Source organism: Lissotriton helveticus, chromosome 2_2 (genome assembly GCF_964261635.1).
Source record: "Lissotriton helveticus chromosome 2_2, aLisHel1.1, whole genome shotgun sequence".
Classification (NCBI taxonomy): domain Eukaryota; kingdom Metazoa; phylum Chordata; class Amphibia; order Caudata; family Salamandridae; genus Lissotriton; species Lissotriton helveticus.
The window spans coordinates 16476941-16501030 of NC_136060.1; the positions used below are offsets into that span (position 1 = coordinate 16476941).

The 24090-nt window shown below is 42.3% G+C and overlaps 1 protein-coding gene across 2 annotated transcripts in view; it reads left to right on the top strand.

Annotated features, from left to right (window-relative positions):
- TENM3 (teneurin transmembrane protein 3) overlaps positions 1–24090 on the top strand; it is a 1441545-nt gene that overhangs the window by 1376510 nt on the left and 40945 nt on the right. For both annotated transcript variants that reach the window (XM_078677989.1, XM_078677990.1), the window contains 3 exons: positions 5156–5388; positions 7815–7969; positions 9208–10082. In XM_078677989.1, the coding sequence (XP_078534115.1) occupies positions 5156–5388; positions 7815–7969; positions 9208–10082 (1263 nt within the window). The remainder of the gene's footprint in view (positions 1–5155; positions 5389–7814; positions 7970–9207; positions 10083–24090) is intronic.

The window sequence follows — 24090 nt, forward strand, 5'->3', positions numbered from 1 at the left end:
GACCTATTTTCTGATTGCAGGTGAGGCTGCATAGATAGTATGCCTGTGGGGTTTCCCATTATTTAAATTTATACCAGATCTTCTTCCTGTCAAAGAAACCTATAATTGGTATTAGTAAAGTGGGCTGCTTAGAAACTAGAGTGAGGGAGAGGTGTGGCGCCGCGGCTCGGGCGACTGACGCTGGAATCTGGGGATCAGGGTTCGATTCCCGGCTCCGGCGTCAGGTTAGCCCAGCACCATGTGACTCTGGGCAATAGCTCGCTTAATCTTCCCGACGGCCCCCAGCGCCTAGAGACCCTTACGGGTGATTGTGCGCTTTACAAATGTGGATTATTATTATTATTATTATTATGATGATTGGATTGGTTTGTTTATATAGGTGGTGAGTTAGTCTGTTGAATCCCACGTATTTAAATAATTTTGACATGGTGGATGGTGCTTTGCATCAGTTAGAAGGGATAAATGTGCTGTCAAAGGGTTTCATGATTTAAGTTCACCAAAAAACACAAATAAAGATAGCAAAATTGGATAAATAGAAACAATTGGTTGAGTTAGGGTGAGTGGTGGTTTAAAGACTTTGATAATTTGTACATGGACCATTTAAGATTGGACCTTTCAGGGATTTTTAGAATGAAGAATGTGAGCATGCTTACTTAGCTGAAGGGCGGTGAGAGGGTAGAGCGAAGAAAATGACGAATGACTAGATGGTCTACATTTTAACCAAACAAAAGTTTACATTTTATTATTAATCAAGAAGAATATGGCAAACAGTCAAGTGTTTAAAAGTAGTTGGTTGAAAAGTCAGGCAACTAGCGGGTGGAGACAGGAGGGGATTTGTTGACGTTTTGCCATTCCCTCTTCCCTTTTTTTGCAGTCTGGCTGTGAACAAATGGGTAGTGATCACTATGAAGAGAAGCCAGAGTGTCAAGGTCATTTTGTTTCATCTAGGTTTTGGTTAACCCAACAAATGTAAGAGGTGTTAATAGAGTCACAGTGATTGATTACTGAGCTGTTGGTGGTGGATTGTATTGTACATTGTGCACGCCTCTCGTTTTATTTTCATGCAAGGATTAGCTTTGAGGGTGACGTGTGATGTTCTTGGAGCCCTGTATGGTTCCTTACCTTGTTTCTATGCTGCTCAATTGAGAATATAATCTTTAGTTTCTGGATATTTTTAAAGCCCTTTTTGTACTGCTGCATCACACAACCGATATTTTAAGCTCCTGCTTGCTCAGATTAACATTTTGCAAAGGTGGAAAGCTAATAATGTTCAAAGGACTCTCTCTCTCTTTCATCACAGCGGGGTCAATGAACCTTTTACTTTCAAGAAAGTAGTTTGCTTCTCGGTGTTAGAAGTTCAGAATTCTATTTGGCTTTTTCGAGCACACAGACTTCGGCAGTCTTTTGAGCCCAAGGAACCAGAGAAGGCGTTTTTTTTACATTTTAAGAGCGTTCAAGCTATCAGTGCATAGTGAGGCAATTTTCTCATCTAGCCAATACTTGTTTTGCCTGAAGGAGGCAGACTATGTTAACATTCTTATTGTCAATTATAGTTTCCATAGAGAGGAAATTGCAAATCTTGTTTTTATTCATTGCTTGGTAGAAAGTTTTACGCCTTTTCGTTTTTTTTCACCATTGAACGATTACAATGTGTTTTTTTTGTCAGCTCTTTTTTTTTAACGTTTCTGGCAATGTTTTTTTACTAATTTCAAAGCATCCCGTCCTGAATTGTTTATTGGCATATACACATCTGCTGTCAGCAAATGTAGAGATGCATTTTTGTCTGAAGTTGAGGCAAGTGTATAATATACAGAACAAATGCAGATGCGCAGGGTGTAATCTCCTTGTTATTGCCATTTTTGAATGTGGGTTGGGGACATGACTAAGGAGCCAAAGCCTATAGCGGGTCATTATGCTCCTATTCCCTTTCAACAATAGAAATAAATAGCATGTTACATTCTGCACATCTGCCAAGGCATTATTTTATGTGTCTTTGTTTTAACAAAAGTTATTTATACAAAACCAGGGTACAAGTTGATAAATTTGCGCTGTAAGATAAAACCACTTTGAATAGACTTCCTGACTATAAGGAGTTTTTTTTTCCTATGTAAAGTAGTTGTTAAAACAATCACAATACTGTGGTACTAGAAATTAATTTGACCATTGCACTGTAGCAATAAGTGTGTGAATGTGTGTTTATTTGTACAGGTGTTCTATATTACATGTGTTACTCGGTTACACTGTTACATTTGTTTTCACTATCATGGCATATTTCACCAACACAAGTCCTTCATCATATCCAATAAGGACAACCGCCTGCACTCAGGTTCTGCGGTGAACTGGTATCTTTGCCCATCAGCTGCAAGCATTGATGCGTTTCTGCAAGTTGCCTTTCTCACTGGTCTACACAGATGGGGAACAACCTTTACAACGAAACCCTAACAACGCGGTACCATTACAACGCAGGTTTTAGAACGAAAGTCGTTACAACGACTTTCGCTGGATGGCGCTCTAGGATAGGGAATAGTTTAATTTACTATCCACACCTTCCCTACTATCCACGGGGACTGGAGTTGGAATAGTAAATTAAACTATTCACTATCCAGCGCCCCCCAACGCAAGTCGTTGTACCGTCATACATCCACACAGACAGACACACTCAGATGAGCAGAGTGTAGCATGCTATTAATATTGTAGAGTGCGAGAGACATTGCTCACGAGAGGCTAAGCTTCAATAGATCATGATTCCCATCTCTCAACAGTTGTAATAATTAGCATATACTCTGCACATCTGCATGCATGGTGTATATCATGGAATTTTTCGAGTATTTTTTTTAATATAGTTAACCAAAACCAGGAAGCAAGGTGTTAAATTAGTGCAGTAAGGACAAATCTCATTCATAGAGGTCTTATGACTATTTGTTGAGTAGTTTCGTTTTTCACTATGAAAAGTAATGAGGAGATACAATCTGTTTGCCAGTAAACTGTATTTTCATAATGTGAGTTTTGCTGTACTGTGGAAATTAATGGATTTTGATGTTTGTGCTGCTGTAGTAAGGAATGTGAAAATGGTTGTTTAGTGGAGGTACTCTGAGACATATTAGTCTGAGGGTGTGTGTTAATTGAGACAAAGTAATCCCACCAGTAGCATTTTCAGTATCTGAGGATAACAAGTTCCAGTTCATAGGGCATAGATTGACGAAACATTAGAAACTTAGAGGCAGCGCACTGTAGTTTAGGTGTAGCCAGAAATTTGTGCGTGGTGTATCCGAGTTTTCAAGCAGGGGTGCATCGGGTTCGGATGTTGGGTAGATTGAAACCAAACTGTTTACTACTTTTCAAATAAGCATCTGAAACTTGTAAAAGGGACAGTTTATAGCAGTGAGCCATCTGACTTGGTGGTGGTAAGCTAAGGTATTAGTATGTTCAGAAAAATACACGAGCTCAGGTGGCAAAATGTATGATCTTATTTAGTGATGCAAAGGAGTATTAGGAGAAACCGAGTAGGAAACGCTTTCAATAATCCATTCTGCAGACACTAACAGGGTGAATAGTGATCTGGCTTGCCTAAAAGGTATGTGTGTTTGTATCTTCCATATGTTAATTAAAAGGATGTGTGCTGCAGTAGTGTGCTAGTGATAAAGGCTTCCAATTTCATGGATGGGGTAAAATGAACCCTAAGTTTTCAGGCTAAGTTTAGAGTCAGGGTTAGGTGGATGGATTTAGCATCATTGTATTGATTCAAATGCAAAACATTATTTACTCATCACTCAGACAAGAGAAATCTCCAGTCCATCACAAAAGAAAAGTTTCAACCAGAAAGATACATTTCCCTCACTCTGCCTGGCAACCTGGCCCCGCAGAGTGATACTTTAGCCATGGGTGTTCTATTCATTTGCACAGACACATTCATTGCAAACGTTCAGTGAAGCAACTCCGTTAACACGCAACGCCTGCTCTAAAACAGCAGGCAGCTTGTCTGCTGAGTAGGAAATGCTACCTACCCAAGCCCTCTTGAAAACATTGGAGATCCTTTTGTTTTTTTAATGCAAGTCAAATCTGGCGATTCGACTGTGAAAAAATCTGCAGAACCCCCAACAGACTTGAGCATAGGTCCACTCTCTGCTGGCTGTGCTTTAGGGCTCAGGTGTACTAGTTAGGGGTCAGGGCGCTGGATTAGGCATTCATCTCTTGGCAATGCGTATAATTTATATACATAAATTCTATCCCTCGAAAGACACCTTCGCTGCTCTCGACCCGTTGCTTAGAAATACTCTCACGCCTGCGACCTTACAAACTTTGTAAAATAAGTTGATCTTATGTATGCTATTCTTTTTGCCAATTGTTTTATTTGTATTGTGCCCTCAGTGTAAAGTGCTCTGATACCCTTCCCTGGGTCTGGTCCGCGCTATAGAAAACTCTAAAAGTAAAATAAAAATAAATAAATAAATAAGTGCGACCAAGGGCCTGTTCGTACATCCGAATGGATAGCATCCGTCAAAAAAAAGGCAGAGGGAGGATTAGTGTTGTGCAAATGGTAAGAGAAATGTTGTATTCCCACAAATGAATTAAACATGAATCTGCTGTGGCACTCTATCTCGCTGCGTCAGAAGGCCAACTGAGAGTCCCCTGGACTCAAACGACCTCTTGGTACAAGGGGAGCAGAGTCCGCATTACGAAATAGGTCATGAATCATACCAGCGGAAGGAGAGGCTTCTCCAGGACCTTCCACTGCTAGGAAATGATCATAACACTTACTGTTTACTCTTCCTCGCTCATGCAGCAAATGAACCAGCATGCTGTGGGTGGATGCTCAGGTCATTAGCATTGCTCAGGCTTCCCATCTAATTCTATTCTTGCTCCACAATCCCACGCATAGCAGACTCCAGCCTTGCCTTGGTAACAGCATGGGTGCTTCAAGATCTTGCATAAAGGTCTATGAAACCATTCACCCCGCATTGCTGTTAATTGACAGAGCACAGACGAGGCTCCACCAGGAATGTTATAGGGATCATAGTGTCACTACATGACAAAATTAACTTGTAACTTAGTGGTAAAGGAGCATTTCTTGTTTAATGATCTCAGCGTGGATGTTCAAGTTTCAAGACTATTCTCCGCAGCCTATTTTACACTGCATCGTTTGGTTTCTTCACAGCAGTAACCTGGCTCACAGGTATTACCTAGCGACAGACCCCGTCACTGGAGATTTGTATGTTTCTGACACTAACACTCGCAAAATATATCGACCAAAATCACTGCTTGGCACCAAAGACCTGACGAAGAACGCTGAGGTCGTAGCAGGTACGGGAGAGCAGTGCACGCCCTTTGATGAGGCAAGGTGTGGCGAAGGCGGCAAAGCGGTGGAAGCAACACTCACGACCCCAAAAGGTAAACCGCTTTTTCATTTCCAACATTCTTGGTCTCGCTGATGTCTCTAGTCCTTCATGTGGGTGATCGACTTTCCCTAGCACTGAACTCCCGGGCATTCTTGTTAACAGACCTGCTGTATAGTCACTGGGCCAAGCACATACTGTAATACCGCTAATAAGATACAGTTTCCCCCGTAACACTGGTGAAAATGCAAATACTGTTAAATTTACACAGCAGCTGTAATGTCAGCAATGGTCTTAAACTCATGAGTATTTTGTAAGAATTTTTCTGTATATTTCAGCCTGAAATGCTGTGCCTTTTCTAAGCTAAGGGTCCTAAAAATATATATACCTGTAACCTTCATGGCTTAGCCCTTGGCACAGATTTCTGGGTGTACCATAATATGACGCTTTTGCAAATCTCATATTTCAGTTATATTCTAGGCTTCATGTGCTTTTACCTTTTCTTATTTTGAGAAGATTGCCTATTTTATTTTGAACTAAAAAGAACTTACTGTCCTCAGTGATCACAAAACAGGCACACTTTCATTTTCATCTCTGTTGCTGTCATGAATTTTTGGAGGGAAATAAAAGGTCTTGAAATACGACTGTCATGGATGTCCTCAAAGGTCTCGTCATCATTACTTTGTCGAGTAAGGGCAAGATTGTGCCATAGAAAAAGAAACCAAAAGACATTAAAATCCCATCAGAGTTCAAGAACCTGGTTGCAGAGTAGAACAAGAACCAGCATGACTGCAGCTCGCAGGACTAGACCTGTGCTCCAGTAGCTAATAAAGCGGGGAGGCAGAGTATCAGCATTCGTGGTCTGCTTTATGGGAGGAAGGTAGGATCCACCTGACCAGCAAGATCTGTTCCTTTTTGAAACCTGTGATAGTTTGTATGAAGCGGTAGCACTTCATAACTTGGCAACCATCTTGGAATGGCGGCCAGCTGTTTTGGCTGGAGCCATTACCTAGAGGACAGCAGTAATGTCAGACACCCACAGATGGACTTTGACCAGTGTGAGAGGCTTCATTTACTTTTAGACGGGCCAAAGCCCCCTATCGATGTCGGATAAACCTGTCCCATGTGACCCACTATAGCCACGGTTGGTATGGAGGGGAGAATTGTCCATGACCCTCAAGGTGATATGCCAGTCCACTGTCTCTATGCTCCACATATGTCTGTGTCCGCATCACTTCTGCAAATGCTTTAGAACTGTCTGCCATGTTCCTGGCACTTGACCTCAAAATCTGCAACTTGCCTGTGCTTCACTTCAGTAACACACTGTTGACCAATATAGGAATGTTTAGTAAACAACCTATTTGGACACCATTTTGCTGCTGCAGCATCTGTTAAATTTGGTATGGTATTTGCAGTTTTCATTAGGTCTCTGACTGGTATAAGTAGAAGAAAACAAAATGTTGTTTAAGTATGGACAAATCTGAGCTGGGGGAACTGAAAGGATGTTAATTGGTAGGCGAGATAAAACACATACATATCACATTCCTCTCTCTGTCTCAGCTTTTTCAGTTGACTATTAGATGATGGTGCCAGCCGGGTGTTAAAGCCCCCAAGTGTTTATGTTCTCATAAACAGCTGGAAGTGTGGCTCTCATAGTACATACTCCTCTAATAACACAAGTAACACATATTCCCGCAATCTGGGAGCTTGTGAGAAATTGATTAATGTCACTGTTGTAATTCACTCTGCTCTAAGAACTGGGATTTTGTTTTAGCATGGGTGTGTAGTTTAAATTGCAGTATATCTCTGTGGTATGAATTAAAAACATTGTTGAGCGAAAATTCAGTAGGTTTATATATGTGATTCTCTAGATGGTCTTGCATCTCCTATTGCTGTTGGAAGGTATCTGAAAATGCAAAATCCTGACATAAACCCACGCCACTGGTTTTTTATCTTACTTATCTTCTGAGAAGCTGATTTTATAATTCACGCTGATTGTGTTCCTTGGTGTTTGGAAGATCCACCAGTCAGTGTGCGTTCACTGGTGTTTTACGATTCGACCATAAACTGAGAACCAATATCCTGTGTTTATTAATAAATTAGCTTCTGGTGTGGTTCTCAAAAGCTTGAAACTGACAATCATCTATACAATGGACAGGGATCAACGGCAGGGTGATTTATTAACACTAGTGGGGACATGTGTCATTTTCTTTGACTGATAGTAGCCATTTAACGCAGTGGTGGACTCATACATGGGTGCCCAACACAGGTCGACGAGTGCCAGCTCCATGCCAGGTTTTTCACATATGGTAAATGCATATACTAATATTTTGAGTGCAAATTAGTTACATAAACAGCGGGTACCCTCAAACTCTGGTACTGATCTAGACCTCCTGCAAACGTATTTGAAAACTGAGTTTATTTAGACTACAATATCTTTATGTACAAAGAAACTAATCTTCGCTATTCTTTCATAAAAAGGGATCGCTGTTGATAAGAATGGAATAATTTACTTTGTTGATGGGAAGGTGATTCGCAGAGTGGATCAAAATGGAATTATCTCCACCCTTCTTGGCTCCAACGATTTGACCTCCGCGCGGCCTTTAACCTGTGACACCAGCATGCACATCAGCGAGGTATTTTTAACAATGCAATTTTAAACGGCTTAAATGTCTTGTACAGTAACTAGTCCGCATACATTTGCATAATTCCCTTTTTATTATGTTGTCCTTTCCAGAATGCTTTTCTTTTTGATGACAGAAACCCTGCACGGGTTGAGTATTTGCAAGTACCTCACGGGAACATTGACACTGTTAATATGAGACTGATACCCGCGTTAGCTGCCATCATAGTGTGTATCTGCAAAGCAGGCAGTAACATGAACTGATTGTCAAGCGGATATTGTCAGTGGCATGCTCAGTCCATTGCTATGTATATATTCTCGGAGAGCTGTAGTGCTGGAACAGCGATGTCTCTGAGGACCTTACTGTAAATAAAAACATGGGAAAGCTGGGATGAAAAAGCTGTGGAGTCCAAATGAATACCTGGGGGAAAATAGAACTGAACATTCCAATACCGTTGTATTTATAAAGAGAAATATATATACGCTGTTATACATACTTATTTCATGATCGTAGAACTGCCATGCTGTGCGTAGTTACCCTCAGATACTCGGCACTGAAGCAAAGAACAGGATTCGAGGGGGAAAAGGGTGATTCCGTTGCTGCTCTTAATGATTTTCTGAAAACGTTTTAGGGAAACGTCCTAACATTGTACCACATCACTGAAATGTATGCACATGTTCTTTATGTTAAGGAAAACAAAGTTTATTAATGTTTTAATTTTCCTAAAATGAGACAGGATTTTATTGTACCACATTGTACGCTTCTGTAACGTGACTGCCCCTACCTTCTACTCTCTGTGCCACGATTGAGGTGCATTGTTGAACTTTGCATGCATCACCTACACACGCACACACACATCCCCAGGGTCCTCACTACGAGAGGGACACAATACTAAGAATCCGCCAAGCCTCTCCCAATCCCTCTGCCCTCACCACCATCAACCTTGGCCACCACATGTCCTAGAATACAACTGGAACACAGTCTAGATCATCTGGTCAGTACCTCCAGCATCACAGCGACCAACGCCCTACATGCTTTCTAAGGGTGATAGATCCACACCAACCCCAGAAATGCACCATATACATTTAATGAGATTGGGCTTGACCGTATGAAATTGCAGTTTGCTTTTATTCTTTTGATGGTGCATTGAAAGTGTATTGTTCTTTTAAATTAAACAATTCAAATGCATATTGCATTAAAATAGAAGCTGGCTCATTACATGAATAACTGTGAGATATTTCTTTGTTTAGGTTCGCCTGGAATGGCCCACTGACTTGGCAATCAATCCAATGGATAACTCCATTTACGTCCTGGACAACAATGTCGTTTTGCAAATTAGCGAAAATCGGCAGGTGCGCATTGCTGCTGGGAGACCCATGTACTGTCAGGTCCCAGGCGTGGAGTACTCCGTTGGCAAGCACGCTGTGCAAACCACTCTGGAGTCGGCGACTGCCATCTCCGTATCATACAGCGGCGTCCTTTATATCACAGAAACAGACGAGAAGAAGATTAACAGGATCCGGCAAGTCACCACAGATGGCGAGATCTCTCTGCTCGCCGGCATACCCTCGGACTGTGACTGCAAGAATGATGCCAATTGTGACTGTTACCAAACGGGAGATGGTTATGCCAAGGACGCCAAACTCAATGCACCCTCATCCCTGGCCGCATCTCCCGAGGGCACGTTATACATTGCTGACCTCGCAAATATCCGGATACGAGCCGTCTCGAAGAACAAGCCCCTGTTGAATTCTATGAATTACTACGAAGTGGCTTCACCAACCGAGCAGGAACTCTACATCTTCGATGTCAATGGTACACATCAGTACACTCTCAGCTTAGTCACTGGGGACTATATCTACAATTTCAGCTACAGCAATGAAAACGACATCACTGCAGTGACGGACAGCAATGGAAACACGCTTCGCATCCGGCGGGACCCCAATCGCATGCCGGTGAGAGTTGTGTCTCCCGACAACCAAGTCATCTGGCTGACCATAGGAACCAACGGCTGCTTGAAAAGCATGACTGCGCAAGGGCAGGAGCTGGTGCTGTTTACCTACCATGGCAACAGTGGCCTCCTAGCAACGAAAAGTGATGAAACTGGCTGGACTACTTTCTTTGAGTAAGTACGGTGATCTTTCTAAGCTGACAGCTGTCTATACTGGGTCAATGTGAACGTTGTTGTAAGGAAATTACCTCAGCCTTGTTGATTGACATAGTTCAGACTGCATAGACGAGTTTCTGCTGTAAATTTAGAAGGTTTGCATGTAACGACAGCGTTCAAACTGCCTAACTAAATATACAGAATATGTGGTCTCTAGTTTGGAAAAAAAGGATATTCACGAGTCAGAGCACTATATTTAGTTTTAGAAAACATTGGATTGAGTGAAAACAGCCAGTGTGTGTAGCACCTGAGAGATTTATTTGACCCTTCAGTGTTTATGGCCAAGGAAATTTCTCTGAAACAGAAAAGCAGATGGAGCATTGCACTTTCTGATGTAGAAGATAGTTTACTGGTGTGCAACCAATGAGTGTGCATCAGATATTCCATACAGGGCGCAGACCTAGTGAAGTCAGAAATACAATAATTTAACTGAAAGTCTGACTCTAAGCCCTTGCCTTCTCACATTTGTATACAGGAGCAGAATATTCAACTTACCCCTCATGTCCCTGACCCTTACTTGTTGGACCATGTTTTGTAGTCTGTGCGTGCACTTTAGTCTTCAAACTCTCCCCAACACGTCTGAGTGCACATCACATTGATGTGTTCCTATGCACGTGTGCTCCGTCTTCAAACACATTGTCTGTGGCCATTCTTTATTAAGTTTGGACAGGGCAGCACCCTGCTCTATTTGGACTTGTACAATGCACATAGAACTCAAATGCCACTGCTTAATTTGAGCCGGTAGTTTACTGTGCTTGGTGGGAATTTAATTGTCAACACTGGTGCATATGATAGCCTGCCGCATGGTGGCGCTGTTTGTCCAATTTAGAGAAGAGCAAAACAACAGTTTTGTTAATTCAATATACCTTACAAAGGACTAATGTCTGCCTCCCAAGCCATACTTATAGCTTTTGAAGCTTGGAGTTGTCGAATTGTCACACTCGGAAGAGTGTGTTAGTAGTTGTATTGTTAGCGTCATTGGCAGCGCTGGCAGGAGCAATGGGTGGTACAAGCTGCAGTGGCCTCCTGTCAATGTCCTGGCACTTAAGTTTTTCTCAAAGTAAGCTCTGGCAAATGCGTTTTACTCTTAGTCATTTATTGCTAGTATAGCCCAAGCATTGAGCCTGCTGAGACAGAATGCACATTTTGTTTTTCAGCTCATGCAGGCCCTGCGGTAGGAGCAGGATTTATTATCCGAGTTAGAACAGGGTAGTAGTTATGACCTGGGTCTCCCTTCATAGATGGTTCACAGCTAGCCGTTCTTTGACACTGAGAAAGTCGGGTTGTACGACCATGGCTCCTATCCCGTCGTTGCCACCTTTGTCTACATGTGGTACAGTGAATTTATTTTAATGTGCTCTGTTCTGCACATTATGTCTTTGATAGGCTCAGGTCCAAGTGCTGGGCAGCCAGACTCCATTGTCATGCCCCACTCACCCCCTTGCTTTTCCTTTGTAGTTTTATATAGCGCAAACTCGACCCGAAGGTATAGGAGCACCAGTTGCATTACAAACAGATGCATTCATTTCTAGGGACTGGGAGATTAAGTATTTGCCCAGAATCACAGGATGTTTCAGCCACCCACCAGACTCGAACCTGATTCCCCAGCTTCAAGGTCGTCCGCTCTAGCTGTTAAGCCACATCCTTGTGTTTGTTCCTCATTTGTGCTTACTGTGGTGGTAGTGCTGTTTCCATCCCTACCCCACAGTTCTGCCATCACTACTCCTTGCTTTGTATAAAGCCTTCATAAGACGGTCAGATCCTACTTATAATGCTACTTCAAATACTTGCTCTAATACTAGCGGTCTGTTTTGTTCATCTGGTAACTTTGTTTTCGTTCCTCAGCCTCACATTGCCCTAAATAGAGTCTGAGTGGCTCCCTCGTTCCATATTCATTGTGTGAACTCACATATTGACTCCATAGCCACAAGTCGATGAAGTGTGGTCTGGGCACTCTTGTCCCATTTCGGTTCCAGTATGTTTGCCACCACAACTTCCATCCCTATTATCAGTTCACTCAGAGGGAGAATCAGACACATTGTTTGGTCTATGATGTTCAACATAGTTTTCAGGTTTCTACCACGCCTATAGGAACATTACTTTCCAGTCCATCTTCTTCTGCAGAGGGTCCTGGTAGGGTTATTTCCATAGGCATGCAGCTTCTTTCTTCAGCACACACTTAGGCTTCTAGACAGCTGTTGTTGCCAGTGCTTAATTTATAAAACAATAAGTGTCAGGGCCCTCGCCAGGAGGCCACTGCAGCGTGCACCATCCATTGCCCCTGCCATCGCCGCCAGTGACAGAACCAACATAACTACTTACCATAAGCCCTTATAGGTGTGACAGTTCAGACTATTCATGGCCCCCAAAGCTATAAGAATGGCTTGGGCAGCAGGCATTAGTCATTTTTAATGTGTATTGAATCAGGGGTGTGGAATTCCTATAGCCTGACGCCGAGGGCATATTTTTGGGGGGCAAGGACAAGTTTTCATGTTTATTTTGTCCTTGGGACAAGTAGGCACAACCTCCTATAGCACAAATAGTTTGGCTGCCAGTTTGCAGTAGATTACGGATCAGGGAAGGGCATTATCTGCAGTTAAGGTAATATTTGTCTCCATATGTTAATGTTGTTCAAACGCCTATTTATGGTTCATTAATGCAAAGCCTTTATTATTAGAGTGAGCTCTCTAAAGAAATGTCGTAAGCTTGGACTGCGCTAATGACTGTGGTTCAAGGATAAAAATGTGTACACACGTTTGCAGAGTTTACCAATATGAAGCTGCGTTTAATGCTCCCATAATGCTCTCTGATTAGATGTAAATATTTGCAGAAGCTTGAAATCAAAATTGAGGATGTTTTCCTTTCAAAATAAAATGTTTACAAAAAATCCAATACGGGAAAATGTTTTGCTAAACTACTGTGAAATTATAGGTACCATTTCTTTGAAGCATCGTTTAGTAAGAAACATGTTATCATTTCTAAAAATATTCATAATGGAAAATAAGTGTAACCAGTTTCAACAAGATAATGGGAAACATGAAAAAAACGAGCACTGGCAAATCCAATAGGTCTGACATTGGTATTCAGCGTTTTGGTTTTGTCAATGCGGTCTTGACATGGTTTTAGTAAAACTTTATTGTTGTGGGACTGCCCAGGCCTTCACCATTTATAACCAATATTGGCGAAAATACTTTTTAATCTCAAAAAGCACTCATTACCACAATAGTCCCTGGCAATGAGTGCAGATATGCTCCTTGTGAGAGTAGAATGCTGTTACTCGCAGTGAAGCCAGCCGATAGAGAGATAGAATTTTAATAAAAACAAAAGGTCTTGGCTAACGTACTCTGTTACAGACCTCAAAAGGATGAAAGTCTTGGTTGTCAAGCTTATAAAGCAAATGGCATACTGTGTGAGAGGGTCCCTTACATGAGCCTTTTGTAATGGTTTGAACTGAATCCATTTGTTCAAACTCTTATAGTTAGAGCCATCTAGTCTAGCTTTAATGTGCCAGTGTGTAGATACAATACTTGTGTGCGCATATTGGCATGCGTTAGCACAAACAAGGCAGGCCTGTTGGCTTCTCCAAGGCTTATTAACCATTTAAACCAGCATGGAGAAATAAAAGGCTTGGATGCTTTGCCGACACCACTTTAAAGCGGTAGTGCAGTAGCAGGAAGCATGCAGTCAGCAGTGTGAGAAGCATGGGGGGCAGTGCCCTTCTAAGCCAGGATGGAGAGAAATAAAGGCTGGGGCTACCTTGCCAACACAGTCTAGAGCCATGGTTGAGGAGCTGCCAGCGTTCAGTCCGCGGTGTGGGAGAGGAGAGAGCCAGTGGCGATAATGGTGCCATCGCTTGCCCGGCAGCATGGAATGCCGACAGTGAGCTGACGCGCCTTCGCTAAGTAAGACTGGTGAGTTGTTAGTTTGAGACGCTGGCCCCGAAATGGCAATCCCTCCTAAGTATTGTAATATTGCTGCTTTTGTTACTGATCTTGAAAGACTTCAGGCAGCCATTTTGGGGTCTGGTCCTCCCAAGCTTAGAAAAATCCATAAAATGGCCATGTAAGAGTCAGGTTCACTCTCGATTCCTGACAAATACAGAAAAAACAATGCCTACGCGCTGCAGTGTCCAAGTGTTAGTTGTATTTAAGATTGAAGGTACACAAAAAGTGTGATATTTCATTCTGCTTTTCAGATGCAAAATAGTCCAGGGAATGTACTTTGCATTTTAAAGGACAGATGCACTCCATAGCAGGTGGGATGATACTCCAACCTGCCAGTTGAATGACTGCGAGAGGGGAATGCTCCGTAGCCCACTTTGTATATATTCGTTGCTATCCGTCTAGCTGATATTTAAAGCGGTCAAGCCAGATCTAAAATTCCGAGGCACTTCGAGCCAGAATATTGCTTCAGTTTTGGTCTCCGTTTATGACGATTATTGGGCTTGTCTCAGAACTCATCTTGCTGCTGCCCGTTGTCTCAGCAGTGCTGCTAGGTGTGCGAATGAATCAACAAGTGTGGTTTTACGCATATAATGGGGATCATACTGGGCGTAGGGGGCAACGTACTTTATGTATAATGGTGTGCGTACACCCAGCCATGGGACCTTGTTATCAGTAAGTGCGCTGATAGCGCTCTGTACGTCATCCTTGCATACTGGGGCTTCCAGATCAAAAAGGACCTAGAAAACCAAGGAGGTCCCGCGGCTCTCCCGCGCTGAAGGACCCGCAGCTTCTGCTCGGCGCATTGATTCATAGCACTTCTGAAAGGCTCTCAGTTTCCAGCGATTATCTACCACATGAGACCCACTATTGTTCTGATTCCAACTAGGCATCCTATTGCCTGTACAGGACGCTGTCCTACTTTGCTTCCCGTTTCATAATATGTCCCTTTTGATTCAGTGGGGTCTTAAGCTGGACATGGAAGGGGATTCATTTATGAGACCATTTTTTGGGGGTTTTATTTTGTTTGCACTGGGATTGGACAGTTTTGTGCGTCTATTGTCCAATTTTGTTTTGGTCTAGAAAGGATGTTTGCGCGGACCTACCACAAGCTGGTGTTTTTGTTGTTGTTTTACTATCGGTCGTTGTCGATGAAACCATTCTTCACTGGTAAGCAATTGATAGAAAACAGAGCCAAACTTCCTGACATTGGTGCAGTTTACCTCATCGGTCTCTAAGTTAATCATTATGTATGAACAGATAGACACCCTCCTGTCTGATAAAGTCAAGCGTGCATTCATAACGCTATTACGTGGTCTGGTTTGTGGTCTGTGTTTTTAACTCGGCACGCGCCAGTTGTAATTACATCTACTTTCTCTGCTTTTACTGGAAAGGGTCTACCTCTGATAACCTTCTTAAATGATTTCCCGTGTTTAGCATGGAGGCCTCATCCCCTGCATGGAGGCGGGTGTGAATATCTGATTTCCAGGGTTCAGGTTGCCTTTCCTTACAGCCAATGGAAAGACAGCATTGCTGGTGCGTAGGAGCATAGCTCCGTGGAGATAATTGTGCTTTTCATAATTGACCGGCGATGTGACGCTTATTAAAATATGACCCATGATGTGTGTGAAGGCAAGAAAAAGGCTGTTTGTCATGCATCTGTGAAGCCAGTCTTATTTGAAATGTCTGAATCTTTCAGAGGTGGGTGGTGTGCATTTGGCATAGAGCCTGTCCATGTACCGGGTGATATTCAGTGGTAGTTCAGGGATCAGTTATTTCAGGTTATTGTTTGGGCATTGACTTAGAGACTCTCATAGTTAATCGCACCAATGCTTGGGTTTAATCATTATTATCTCCTGGTTGGTGCTGTAATCGAAGAAGTCTGCACAAATGACAAAGCCGCTCCAGTTTTCTTTACATCTGTCAGGGTTTGGGTTAGTTCTTCTTTTCGAGGCCCTATCCAAAGTACCCACAACTGTTGCATCTCTTGTAGGTTCACAATGTCTACGTGTGACCAGTTAAGCTGCTTTATGATTTTTCACTTTGTTCTTTGTGAAGCCAATCGCATCACGTTTATCATAAGCATTATAGAAAGTTGCTGTATCAGTTGCACCACCGCGATCATTGTTCGTTCTGTATCTGACGTCATCTATAGTTGTTTCCTAAACTCATCTTGGTCCCTCTGTGTACACTCTTATGAAGTGCAGGTTACATTAACGTGCTTGTGCGTCAAACAGTAACTGTGTTTCTTGGCAATCCCTTTATAGTTCTGGTTCAGAGTTCTAACTAAGTTTTCTTTTTCTTATTCACATTCAGCATGTTAGGAATGTTGACTAAACTAACATAATATAATCAGACATAAGATCAACATAACTTAAGGGGGCGTCGGGTACCAGCAGGCAAAACAAAAAGCTAAACTCAGTGGTGATTGACCGCTGTTTTGTTGTCGTCTGTTGAAGAAGGCTAGACTGTTGTGCTGTGCCCCCTTGTTTGTGCTGTGCACTGCTGTGCTGTTCTTCTAATGGGTGGGGCCACATTTGCTTATTGAAGTTCCCCATGTAAATGTAATCTTCAGCCCTCCTAGTATCATCATTGTGATCCTTTCCCAGCCTCTTCACACTGAGGCAGTAGAGCTGATAATCAAACTAGTAAGACACACAAGATTATGGACGGAATGTTGCACAATGGCAAAACATTCACCCCCAGTCACAGATCTGGGTTTAATCCATTGTTATTTTGCTCACCAAGCCACCCCAGTTCAGACATGGCCATATGCAAATCAGTCTTGAACCTGTGCCTCATTGGAACATTCCAGCCCGAACTGCCAAGCCATGTCTTCCCTGGACCAGAATCAAGCATCCTAGGACCGGTTTCTGGCTATCAGCCGTCTTTAGCCAGGATAGCTTGACTCCAGTGGCTTAGTGAGCACGGGGACCCACGTCTGGGCATACCCTTCCCACGTAGGGTGAACAGCAAAACACACAAGGTGATGGACGGAATGTTGCACAATGGCAAAACATTCACCCCCAGTCACAGATCTTGGTTTAATCCATCGTTATTTTGCTCACCAAGCCACCCCAGTTCGGACATGGCCATACGGAAATCAGTCTTGAACCTGTGCCTCATTGGAACAGTCCAGCCTGAACTGCCAAGCCATGTCTTCAAACGAGTAAGGCCTGTCTGTGGTGCATCTTACTTGGCGTGGTGCTGCTTGGAACCACCACTAGCGCTCCTGGAGACCTGTGCGCAGCTGCAGAACACACACCCCTTTGGATGAAAGGAGGTGATGTGCTGCACCACCTGCCTCCCACCAGTGAGTGAATCTACCTCTGACACAACTCTTCACCGCTTGGTAGCAAGCCTCCCTTCATTGACTTGACTGCAAGGTCATGTCCATGTGTTATATGTAGTCCATCTCTAACTTGTTACTCTGCCTGTTTGGAAAAAGATAGCCCTTTCCTGAGCATCATTATGATTGAAGATCCATTTGCCCTCTTAGTTTATTTAGCGTTGTTTTCTTTTACTGGTGATTAATATGCATTGTAAAGATGTGAGTTCCAGGACAAACAACACATTTTCGGTGGCTGCAAATACATATTTTTCATCAAGAGCATTCACAATTAAAGCAGTGCCGGATTTGACATAGTCCTGGAGGAAGAGTAGGGGTTCTGACATAATGAAAAGTAAATTAGTGATTGTGTATTACTTTCTTTGTTGGTCATAAAATATTCTGATAGAAAAGGTGACTACCTTATTCATTATCTATAAAGTTCAATGTAGGAAGTATTAAAAAAATAAAAGCCAGAAAATAAAGTGTCCTGCTGCCTTTGTTATTAGGGATTACGAGCCATGTTGAGTTGTTTGCTAGAGAGATCATGTTTGCCACTGTATACTCGTCCCAGGCACAGCACAATCTACTGTAATTACCTCCCTTTTGTGACTTGTGAGTCCTGCAGATGATATTAAAGAAGGGAATATAGGAGACGGCTCAGGAAACTGCAGTGTGTCAACAAACTAGAACAGACTATGTTGGAATGATGCTCTAGAGTGATATAACATAGAGTGGAATAACACGATACAACATAGGGCGAAATGATAGAATTGTAGCAGGTACGAGCTGTGAAATAACAAAGCAGGTGATAATAAGCTTTTTTTTGATTCGGCTAGAAAGCCATGAGGTGGAATGGGAGTCCTTTGAAATTAGCGAGTTACTCACCGGAAATAATTGCAATCTTCTGTTCTTGACAGAAACGTGACTTTCAGACTCTTCCGCCCCAGACATAGCCTTTTCTAACCCGACCTCCTTTCAAATTCAGCATTTAGCTAGAATGGAAAAACACGGCAGGAGGGTGGCAAAAGTGTACAGAGATTCTTTTCAGTGCTCTATGTATCAACCTCTTAATACGGGGAATATTGTGGGCCTGTCTTTTGTAATCACCCTAAACTCCTCCTTCGCGGTTGCAGGGCTACTAGTCTATTGACCACCCAATGGTGCGTCCTAATCACAGAATTTTTTAACAGACCTGATAGGTCAACTTTCCATCGCTCACTCTAACTTTCTTTGGCTGGGCGATTTCAAACCACATATTGACAATCTTAACTGCCCTTTGGCGAAACACTTCCTCGATACTCTTGAGGGATTTAACCTTACTCAACACGTCATAGGGCCGACCCATAAAGCAGGCCATACACTCACCATTATTTTTTCACATTCCTTGAATATGCAGATGGACCCGATCCTTAAATTAACATGGTCAGATTACTTCTTAGTACCTTTAAAAATGGTCTGGGTCTGCCCGGAGGAGCAGCAACTCCCCTTGCAGAGAATTTCTAGGCCGTGGAAGCAAGTATCTGAACCCCTATTCTCAAAAGCATTACAGGCTACTCTGCTTGAACTCTCAGTTGCAGAATGCCCTAACCTGAGCAATTTTAATAACTGACTAAATTCAGCCCTTGATCGCATCGCTCCTCTAAAAGCTTTATCCCAACGGAGATCAACTCCGTCTGCCCGCTGGTTAACTACTGCACTAAATAACAATTCTTACAGACACTAAGTATAGAATGTTAAGATCTAATAGGATACAGTAGGATACAGTACTGTCTGACAGTAGATAAGAATGACAGGCCGTAATAGAGCAGGATTATAAGATAGTGTGTGTAAGTATGGAATGACAAGATATGATAGGGTGGGATAGGCCAGTACAGTGTGTGAACATACAGAATGATGGGATGTAATTGTATTAAATGTGATAGTTGAAACTAGATAAGGTAAAGGGAGTTATGGTACGAAACGCCATCTGTGCTTCTATCATCTGCTGGTGATGTTTGGTGGGTCAGGAAATAAAGCAGCCATTGGAAGTCAATCCAGTGTGGATTTTGTGTGCCACAGCCTCTTTATACAAACGTTTTGTAAGTTCATGTACACCATTATTGCAAAGCGAGAAGCTCACATCGAGTTGGAGTTCTCATCGACTGGCCCTGCAAAGAAGCTAGGTTGCAGGAGCAACACTAACCGCGGTCCTCCTTTTACCAGACCATTCTGTAGTACGCAGGCTTCAACTCCTTCTTTCCTGAATTAATTGCCTTAGCACATGCATGAACTCAACCCGGATAGGAAGTAGAGGCAGAGAAGTACTAGAAATTAAGGTCTCCTATGTCCTGAGGAGGCCTGCCTGACTCTGTTATCCACAGAGACTGGCAGCCCACCATTGCTGCCTGGCATCGTCTGTTGCACATGGACATTACACCAGCACATAACAATGTGATAATTTAGGGAGCTTGCTCATGGATTGTGCATTTCAACAAATAACATCTTAAAATATTTTACTGCCTATTGTTAGCGTTGTTTAATGAAATTGAGGTAAGGATTTGTGTCAGAATGTACTGTGGCAGAGAGCACTGACTCTGATGACACACCGGGCCCTCTGGCTCAGCAGCCATAGTGCGAAGTAAATTCTGCGTACCTAGAGCAGGGGTTTCCAACCTTTTCTGTAATAAGAGCTACTTATGTTCAATTTAAATCATGCAGAGCTACTAGTGTTATTAGCACTGTATAGTTACCACATCAGACAGCATTACATTAGTAGTCACCCCATGCAAGACTGCCAGAGGTGATTAACTCAGTGCATCAGGCTGGGTTCTCCGAAGTAATGCAAGAAAGGTTTTAGCAACTTTGAAAGAGATGTATTTTGGAAATTCACATATTTTCATCTTGAATATACACTTTTCTATTTTGGTATACCTATGATAATTCATCCAAGCAATAGCCTCTAATTTAGTAGGCTGGGCTGCACTTAGAAGTGCTATTTACATGCACCTGTAGAGCTACCAGCAGTTCTCCAGATGTTCGTTTGAGACACCTGGCCAAGAGAGACCTGAAGGGTGAAATCTTACCTTCAGGCTTTGTTCAGGACGATTTTACAGTGTGCAGTTATACGAATGCCCTGATCAACTATTCCAAGTTTTAAAAGAAAAGAAGGTAGCAAATCCAGCGAAATGAAATATCATTGCTCCCATATTGTATGTCATCCGTGAACTGTATTTATCGATTTTAATCATGAACCTTTTTTTATGGCAAGGGAATGTTTCCTCAGAGCTCTTGATGTTTTCTCAAATATTAGTGCCAGGCTTTTCAAGCCTTTTCAAAATGTAGCACAACTTTCGTTCACTAAGCAAAGTAATCCTAGTTAGGTTTTATAAAACAAGTTAAGTAAATAATCTGCCTTTGGGCAAATGTCTTCGGTGATACAATGTGCCACAGCGCAGGAATGATAGCTCAGTGAGTTGTGTGCTTGCTGCTGGCATTGACGGTGTGATCTACAGGTTACTGGCTCGAATCCTGGCAGGGCCGCCTCAACTTTATTTTTATTTTTTTTATTTTTTTGTGTTTTGTAGAGCGCGAACTTGACCTGTGAAGGGATCGGAGCACTTTACATGGTATACAGTGATGAACAAACAAAATGTTTAAAGTGCAGAAATATACAAGATCAACATGTAGGGTTACAATCACTGTGGTAGTCTGTAAGAGCAAAGGACCCATATGATCTCGGCGTGAGGAGTTGGTAGTCTGGGAAAGCGGTAGTCTTGGATTAGGAATGCATGATGCGGTGGTTGCGGGCAGGCCTTAGATGAGGAATTTACCCATGAGGAAGGTTTTGGCCTCGTTTTTGAAACGTGCTAGAGAAGGAATTCTTCTGATGGCTTTGCTCTTTCCTTCAGTTGGCTAATCATAATCCTGCTTAGATGTCTTTGGTGAAATCGTTCAATAAGTTCCAGATTTATGTTGCTTTGTTGGATTTTATTATTGTTTCAGATCTGTTATCATGATGCCTTTTCTTAAGATGACGTTTGTGAACACGTGTTTATTGTAAACAATCGCTATAATATGATCTCTCCTCAAAATCATACCGTGCCCATCCTTGCCAGAGTCCTTGATGCAGGTTTCAGTGCGGTAAGACTCAACTTGCAGCTACCGCACAATGGACCCGCAATAATAGCGCCTCCAGCTGACCCATCTTGCGGCTAGCTCTCAGGAGTATCAATGTAGAGGTGCTCTGAATTCGAGGATTTGTAAAAAGATAATACATTATACTTTGTTTTATTTAGAAAATTATGCTAAGTAGGCAAAAGCATCTTGATGTGTGAATAAGATTGCACTGCTTCTGGTTCAAAATAGAAAATGCACTTGTCTGCTGTGGTGGGATTCTTATGATGAGTTTCATATTAGTCTTCCTCGGATTCCTTCTGTTTTCCCATGTGCAAACTCTCAGAGCTGAGACATAGTTATAAGGACCCCCAGAGCTGAGACATAAAGTTATGAGGGTTACCATTTTTTCCAGCAGCTGTCCTTCCCTGGCAGAGACCCCTAACAATCCTGCAGTGTTGATTGTCAACTGTTCACCCGCTGTAAATACTATCCTTCAATTACATTTTTTAGTGTTTTGCCTGGGAGGCAGGTAGAGGGGGGCAAAAAACACGGAGTAATATTATTACATTTAATAATGGTAATTTCGGTTAAGGAACCCTGACAAAAAGAATTAAACAATAGGTTTTTAATAGTTATAGAAATTCAATACTGAAATCTGATTTTTGATACATATTAAGCAAAATATATTTTTAGAATGTTACTGTTTCCCTGCTTAAAGCCCCTGGAGGTCCATTTGCATTTGCTCCCCCGCTCTACCAGCCAGCAATTAACATTTGAATAGGTGTAATGGATGTGAAATGCCTCCCAGGAGCAAACAATAGGCTGACCCTAATCTGACAGACTATGCAGTATGAGACTGTGAGCATTCTTTTATGACCTTACAGTGTCAAATTCAGTTTGACAAGTCAGCTGGGTTTATGTATAACACTGGGAGGCACTCTTGAAAGGAAAGGGAAACAGGATACCAAAATAACTCTTGTGTATTCGCTGTCTGGTTGCTGGAAAACCCTGATTCATACTACCTTATGTCTGTCTCAGAGTTTAATGTGGGTACCATGGCTGGTTGAAACTAGACGTTGGTGTTGGATGATTACCATAGTACAATACTTTCTTGCACGCCTAGTCCTCAGAGCCCAAGATTAGTGTGACTGAAGACCTCTGCATCTTGAAAATATCCAAAGAGGGTACAGTTTACCCCAAGAACATTTACCACATTGGTTAGGGCGTGCTTAGGAGTAATTGCATCCCACTAGCTCCTGCCAGGCATTAATTTGGCATCTCCGGACATCCAGTTCAGAACACTCCTGGACTTAAGGAAGATCAAAAGAGGGATAAACCTACTGTCTACAACCTGAAAAGAGCCATGAAAGGTCTTGAGCTGCTCTCTCTTGCACCCAGGACAAAGAAGTGGATGCCAAGGGTCCTAAAGCTGACCTCATGTTAAAGCTATGAGGCAAAAAAAGGAACAAGAGGCCTTTACCTGAACCGTGGCAATGGGACTTGAAGTAGACCCTGCTGTCTGGCCTTTGCCTGACACCTTCTGAGTTTCTAAGTGCCTCTCCTTAGGTTCTGGGGGGCTTTTATAAGATTTCTTCTGTGGGTGAGTGGGACTTAAATGACTGAAGTCAGAAGGTAAAATCTTTGACCAGGATGAACCTAATTGATGTGTCCAACCAGTGTCAAAATGCGCCTATTTCTTTTTCTCTTGTTCTACTGCTACTGTTGACTACCATTGACACTTTATGCTTCTTGGCACTAATCCTACTTAAAATTTAAAAAAATCATATCTCCAGTTCCTCTTATTGTATTTTTGTCATTTTGATGTCCCTGTGGTTATTACATTTTACACTCTTTTGCTAATTTGGATTTGGAATTTTTATTGCGTTGCATTTTGACTTTATTACTGTTTTGTTACTGCATAAATACTTTACTCATTTCCCTAGGTTAACCATCTACTCTGTGCCATGGCTACGTCTTGGGTAGAGCTCACTTTAATTTAATTACTTTAAGAGTTTACCCTGAAATAGGTTGTGAATATTTCTTGAGTTGGGTAATCTCCCACCCCACATAATAATCCTATTTCTGACAGTCTCTTTCTAGGTATTCTCTTCTTACCACCTTCTGTCTCCCATTCTCTTTTGCAATGCCTATCATGGTTACCTCCTTTGTGGCAGCCTTATCTCACATAAATATTACAACAATTGTTCCTTAGGGATTATTTGCAATTATTTATATATGCCTTTTTAGGAATTATGCATTGTACTCCCATGTTTGATTAATCTCAAGATCTGTCACAAAGTCCCATTTGCAGACATAACCCAATAATTCACATACAATAAAGATCTCATCTTGACCTCTTCCACTGGAATCAGCGCTGAGACATTGCAAGCCTTTCTCTCTGAGCCGGTCAACCGTCCCATAAAAAGCCCAAAACAAACTTAACCTATACAATGAGGTTGAAAGGTTCTTCGCATGACCTCTAAGATCAGCCTGTGATCTGAGTGGTTGTGGGGATCATGCCCCCTAGACTTCTATATCAAGTCACTTGTTTGAAAACAAGTACTGAATAACTGAACCACATAATGTATATTGTTCTGTC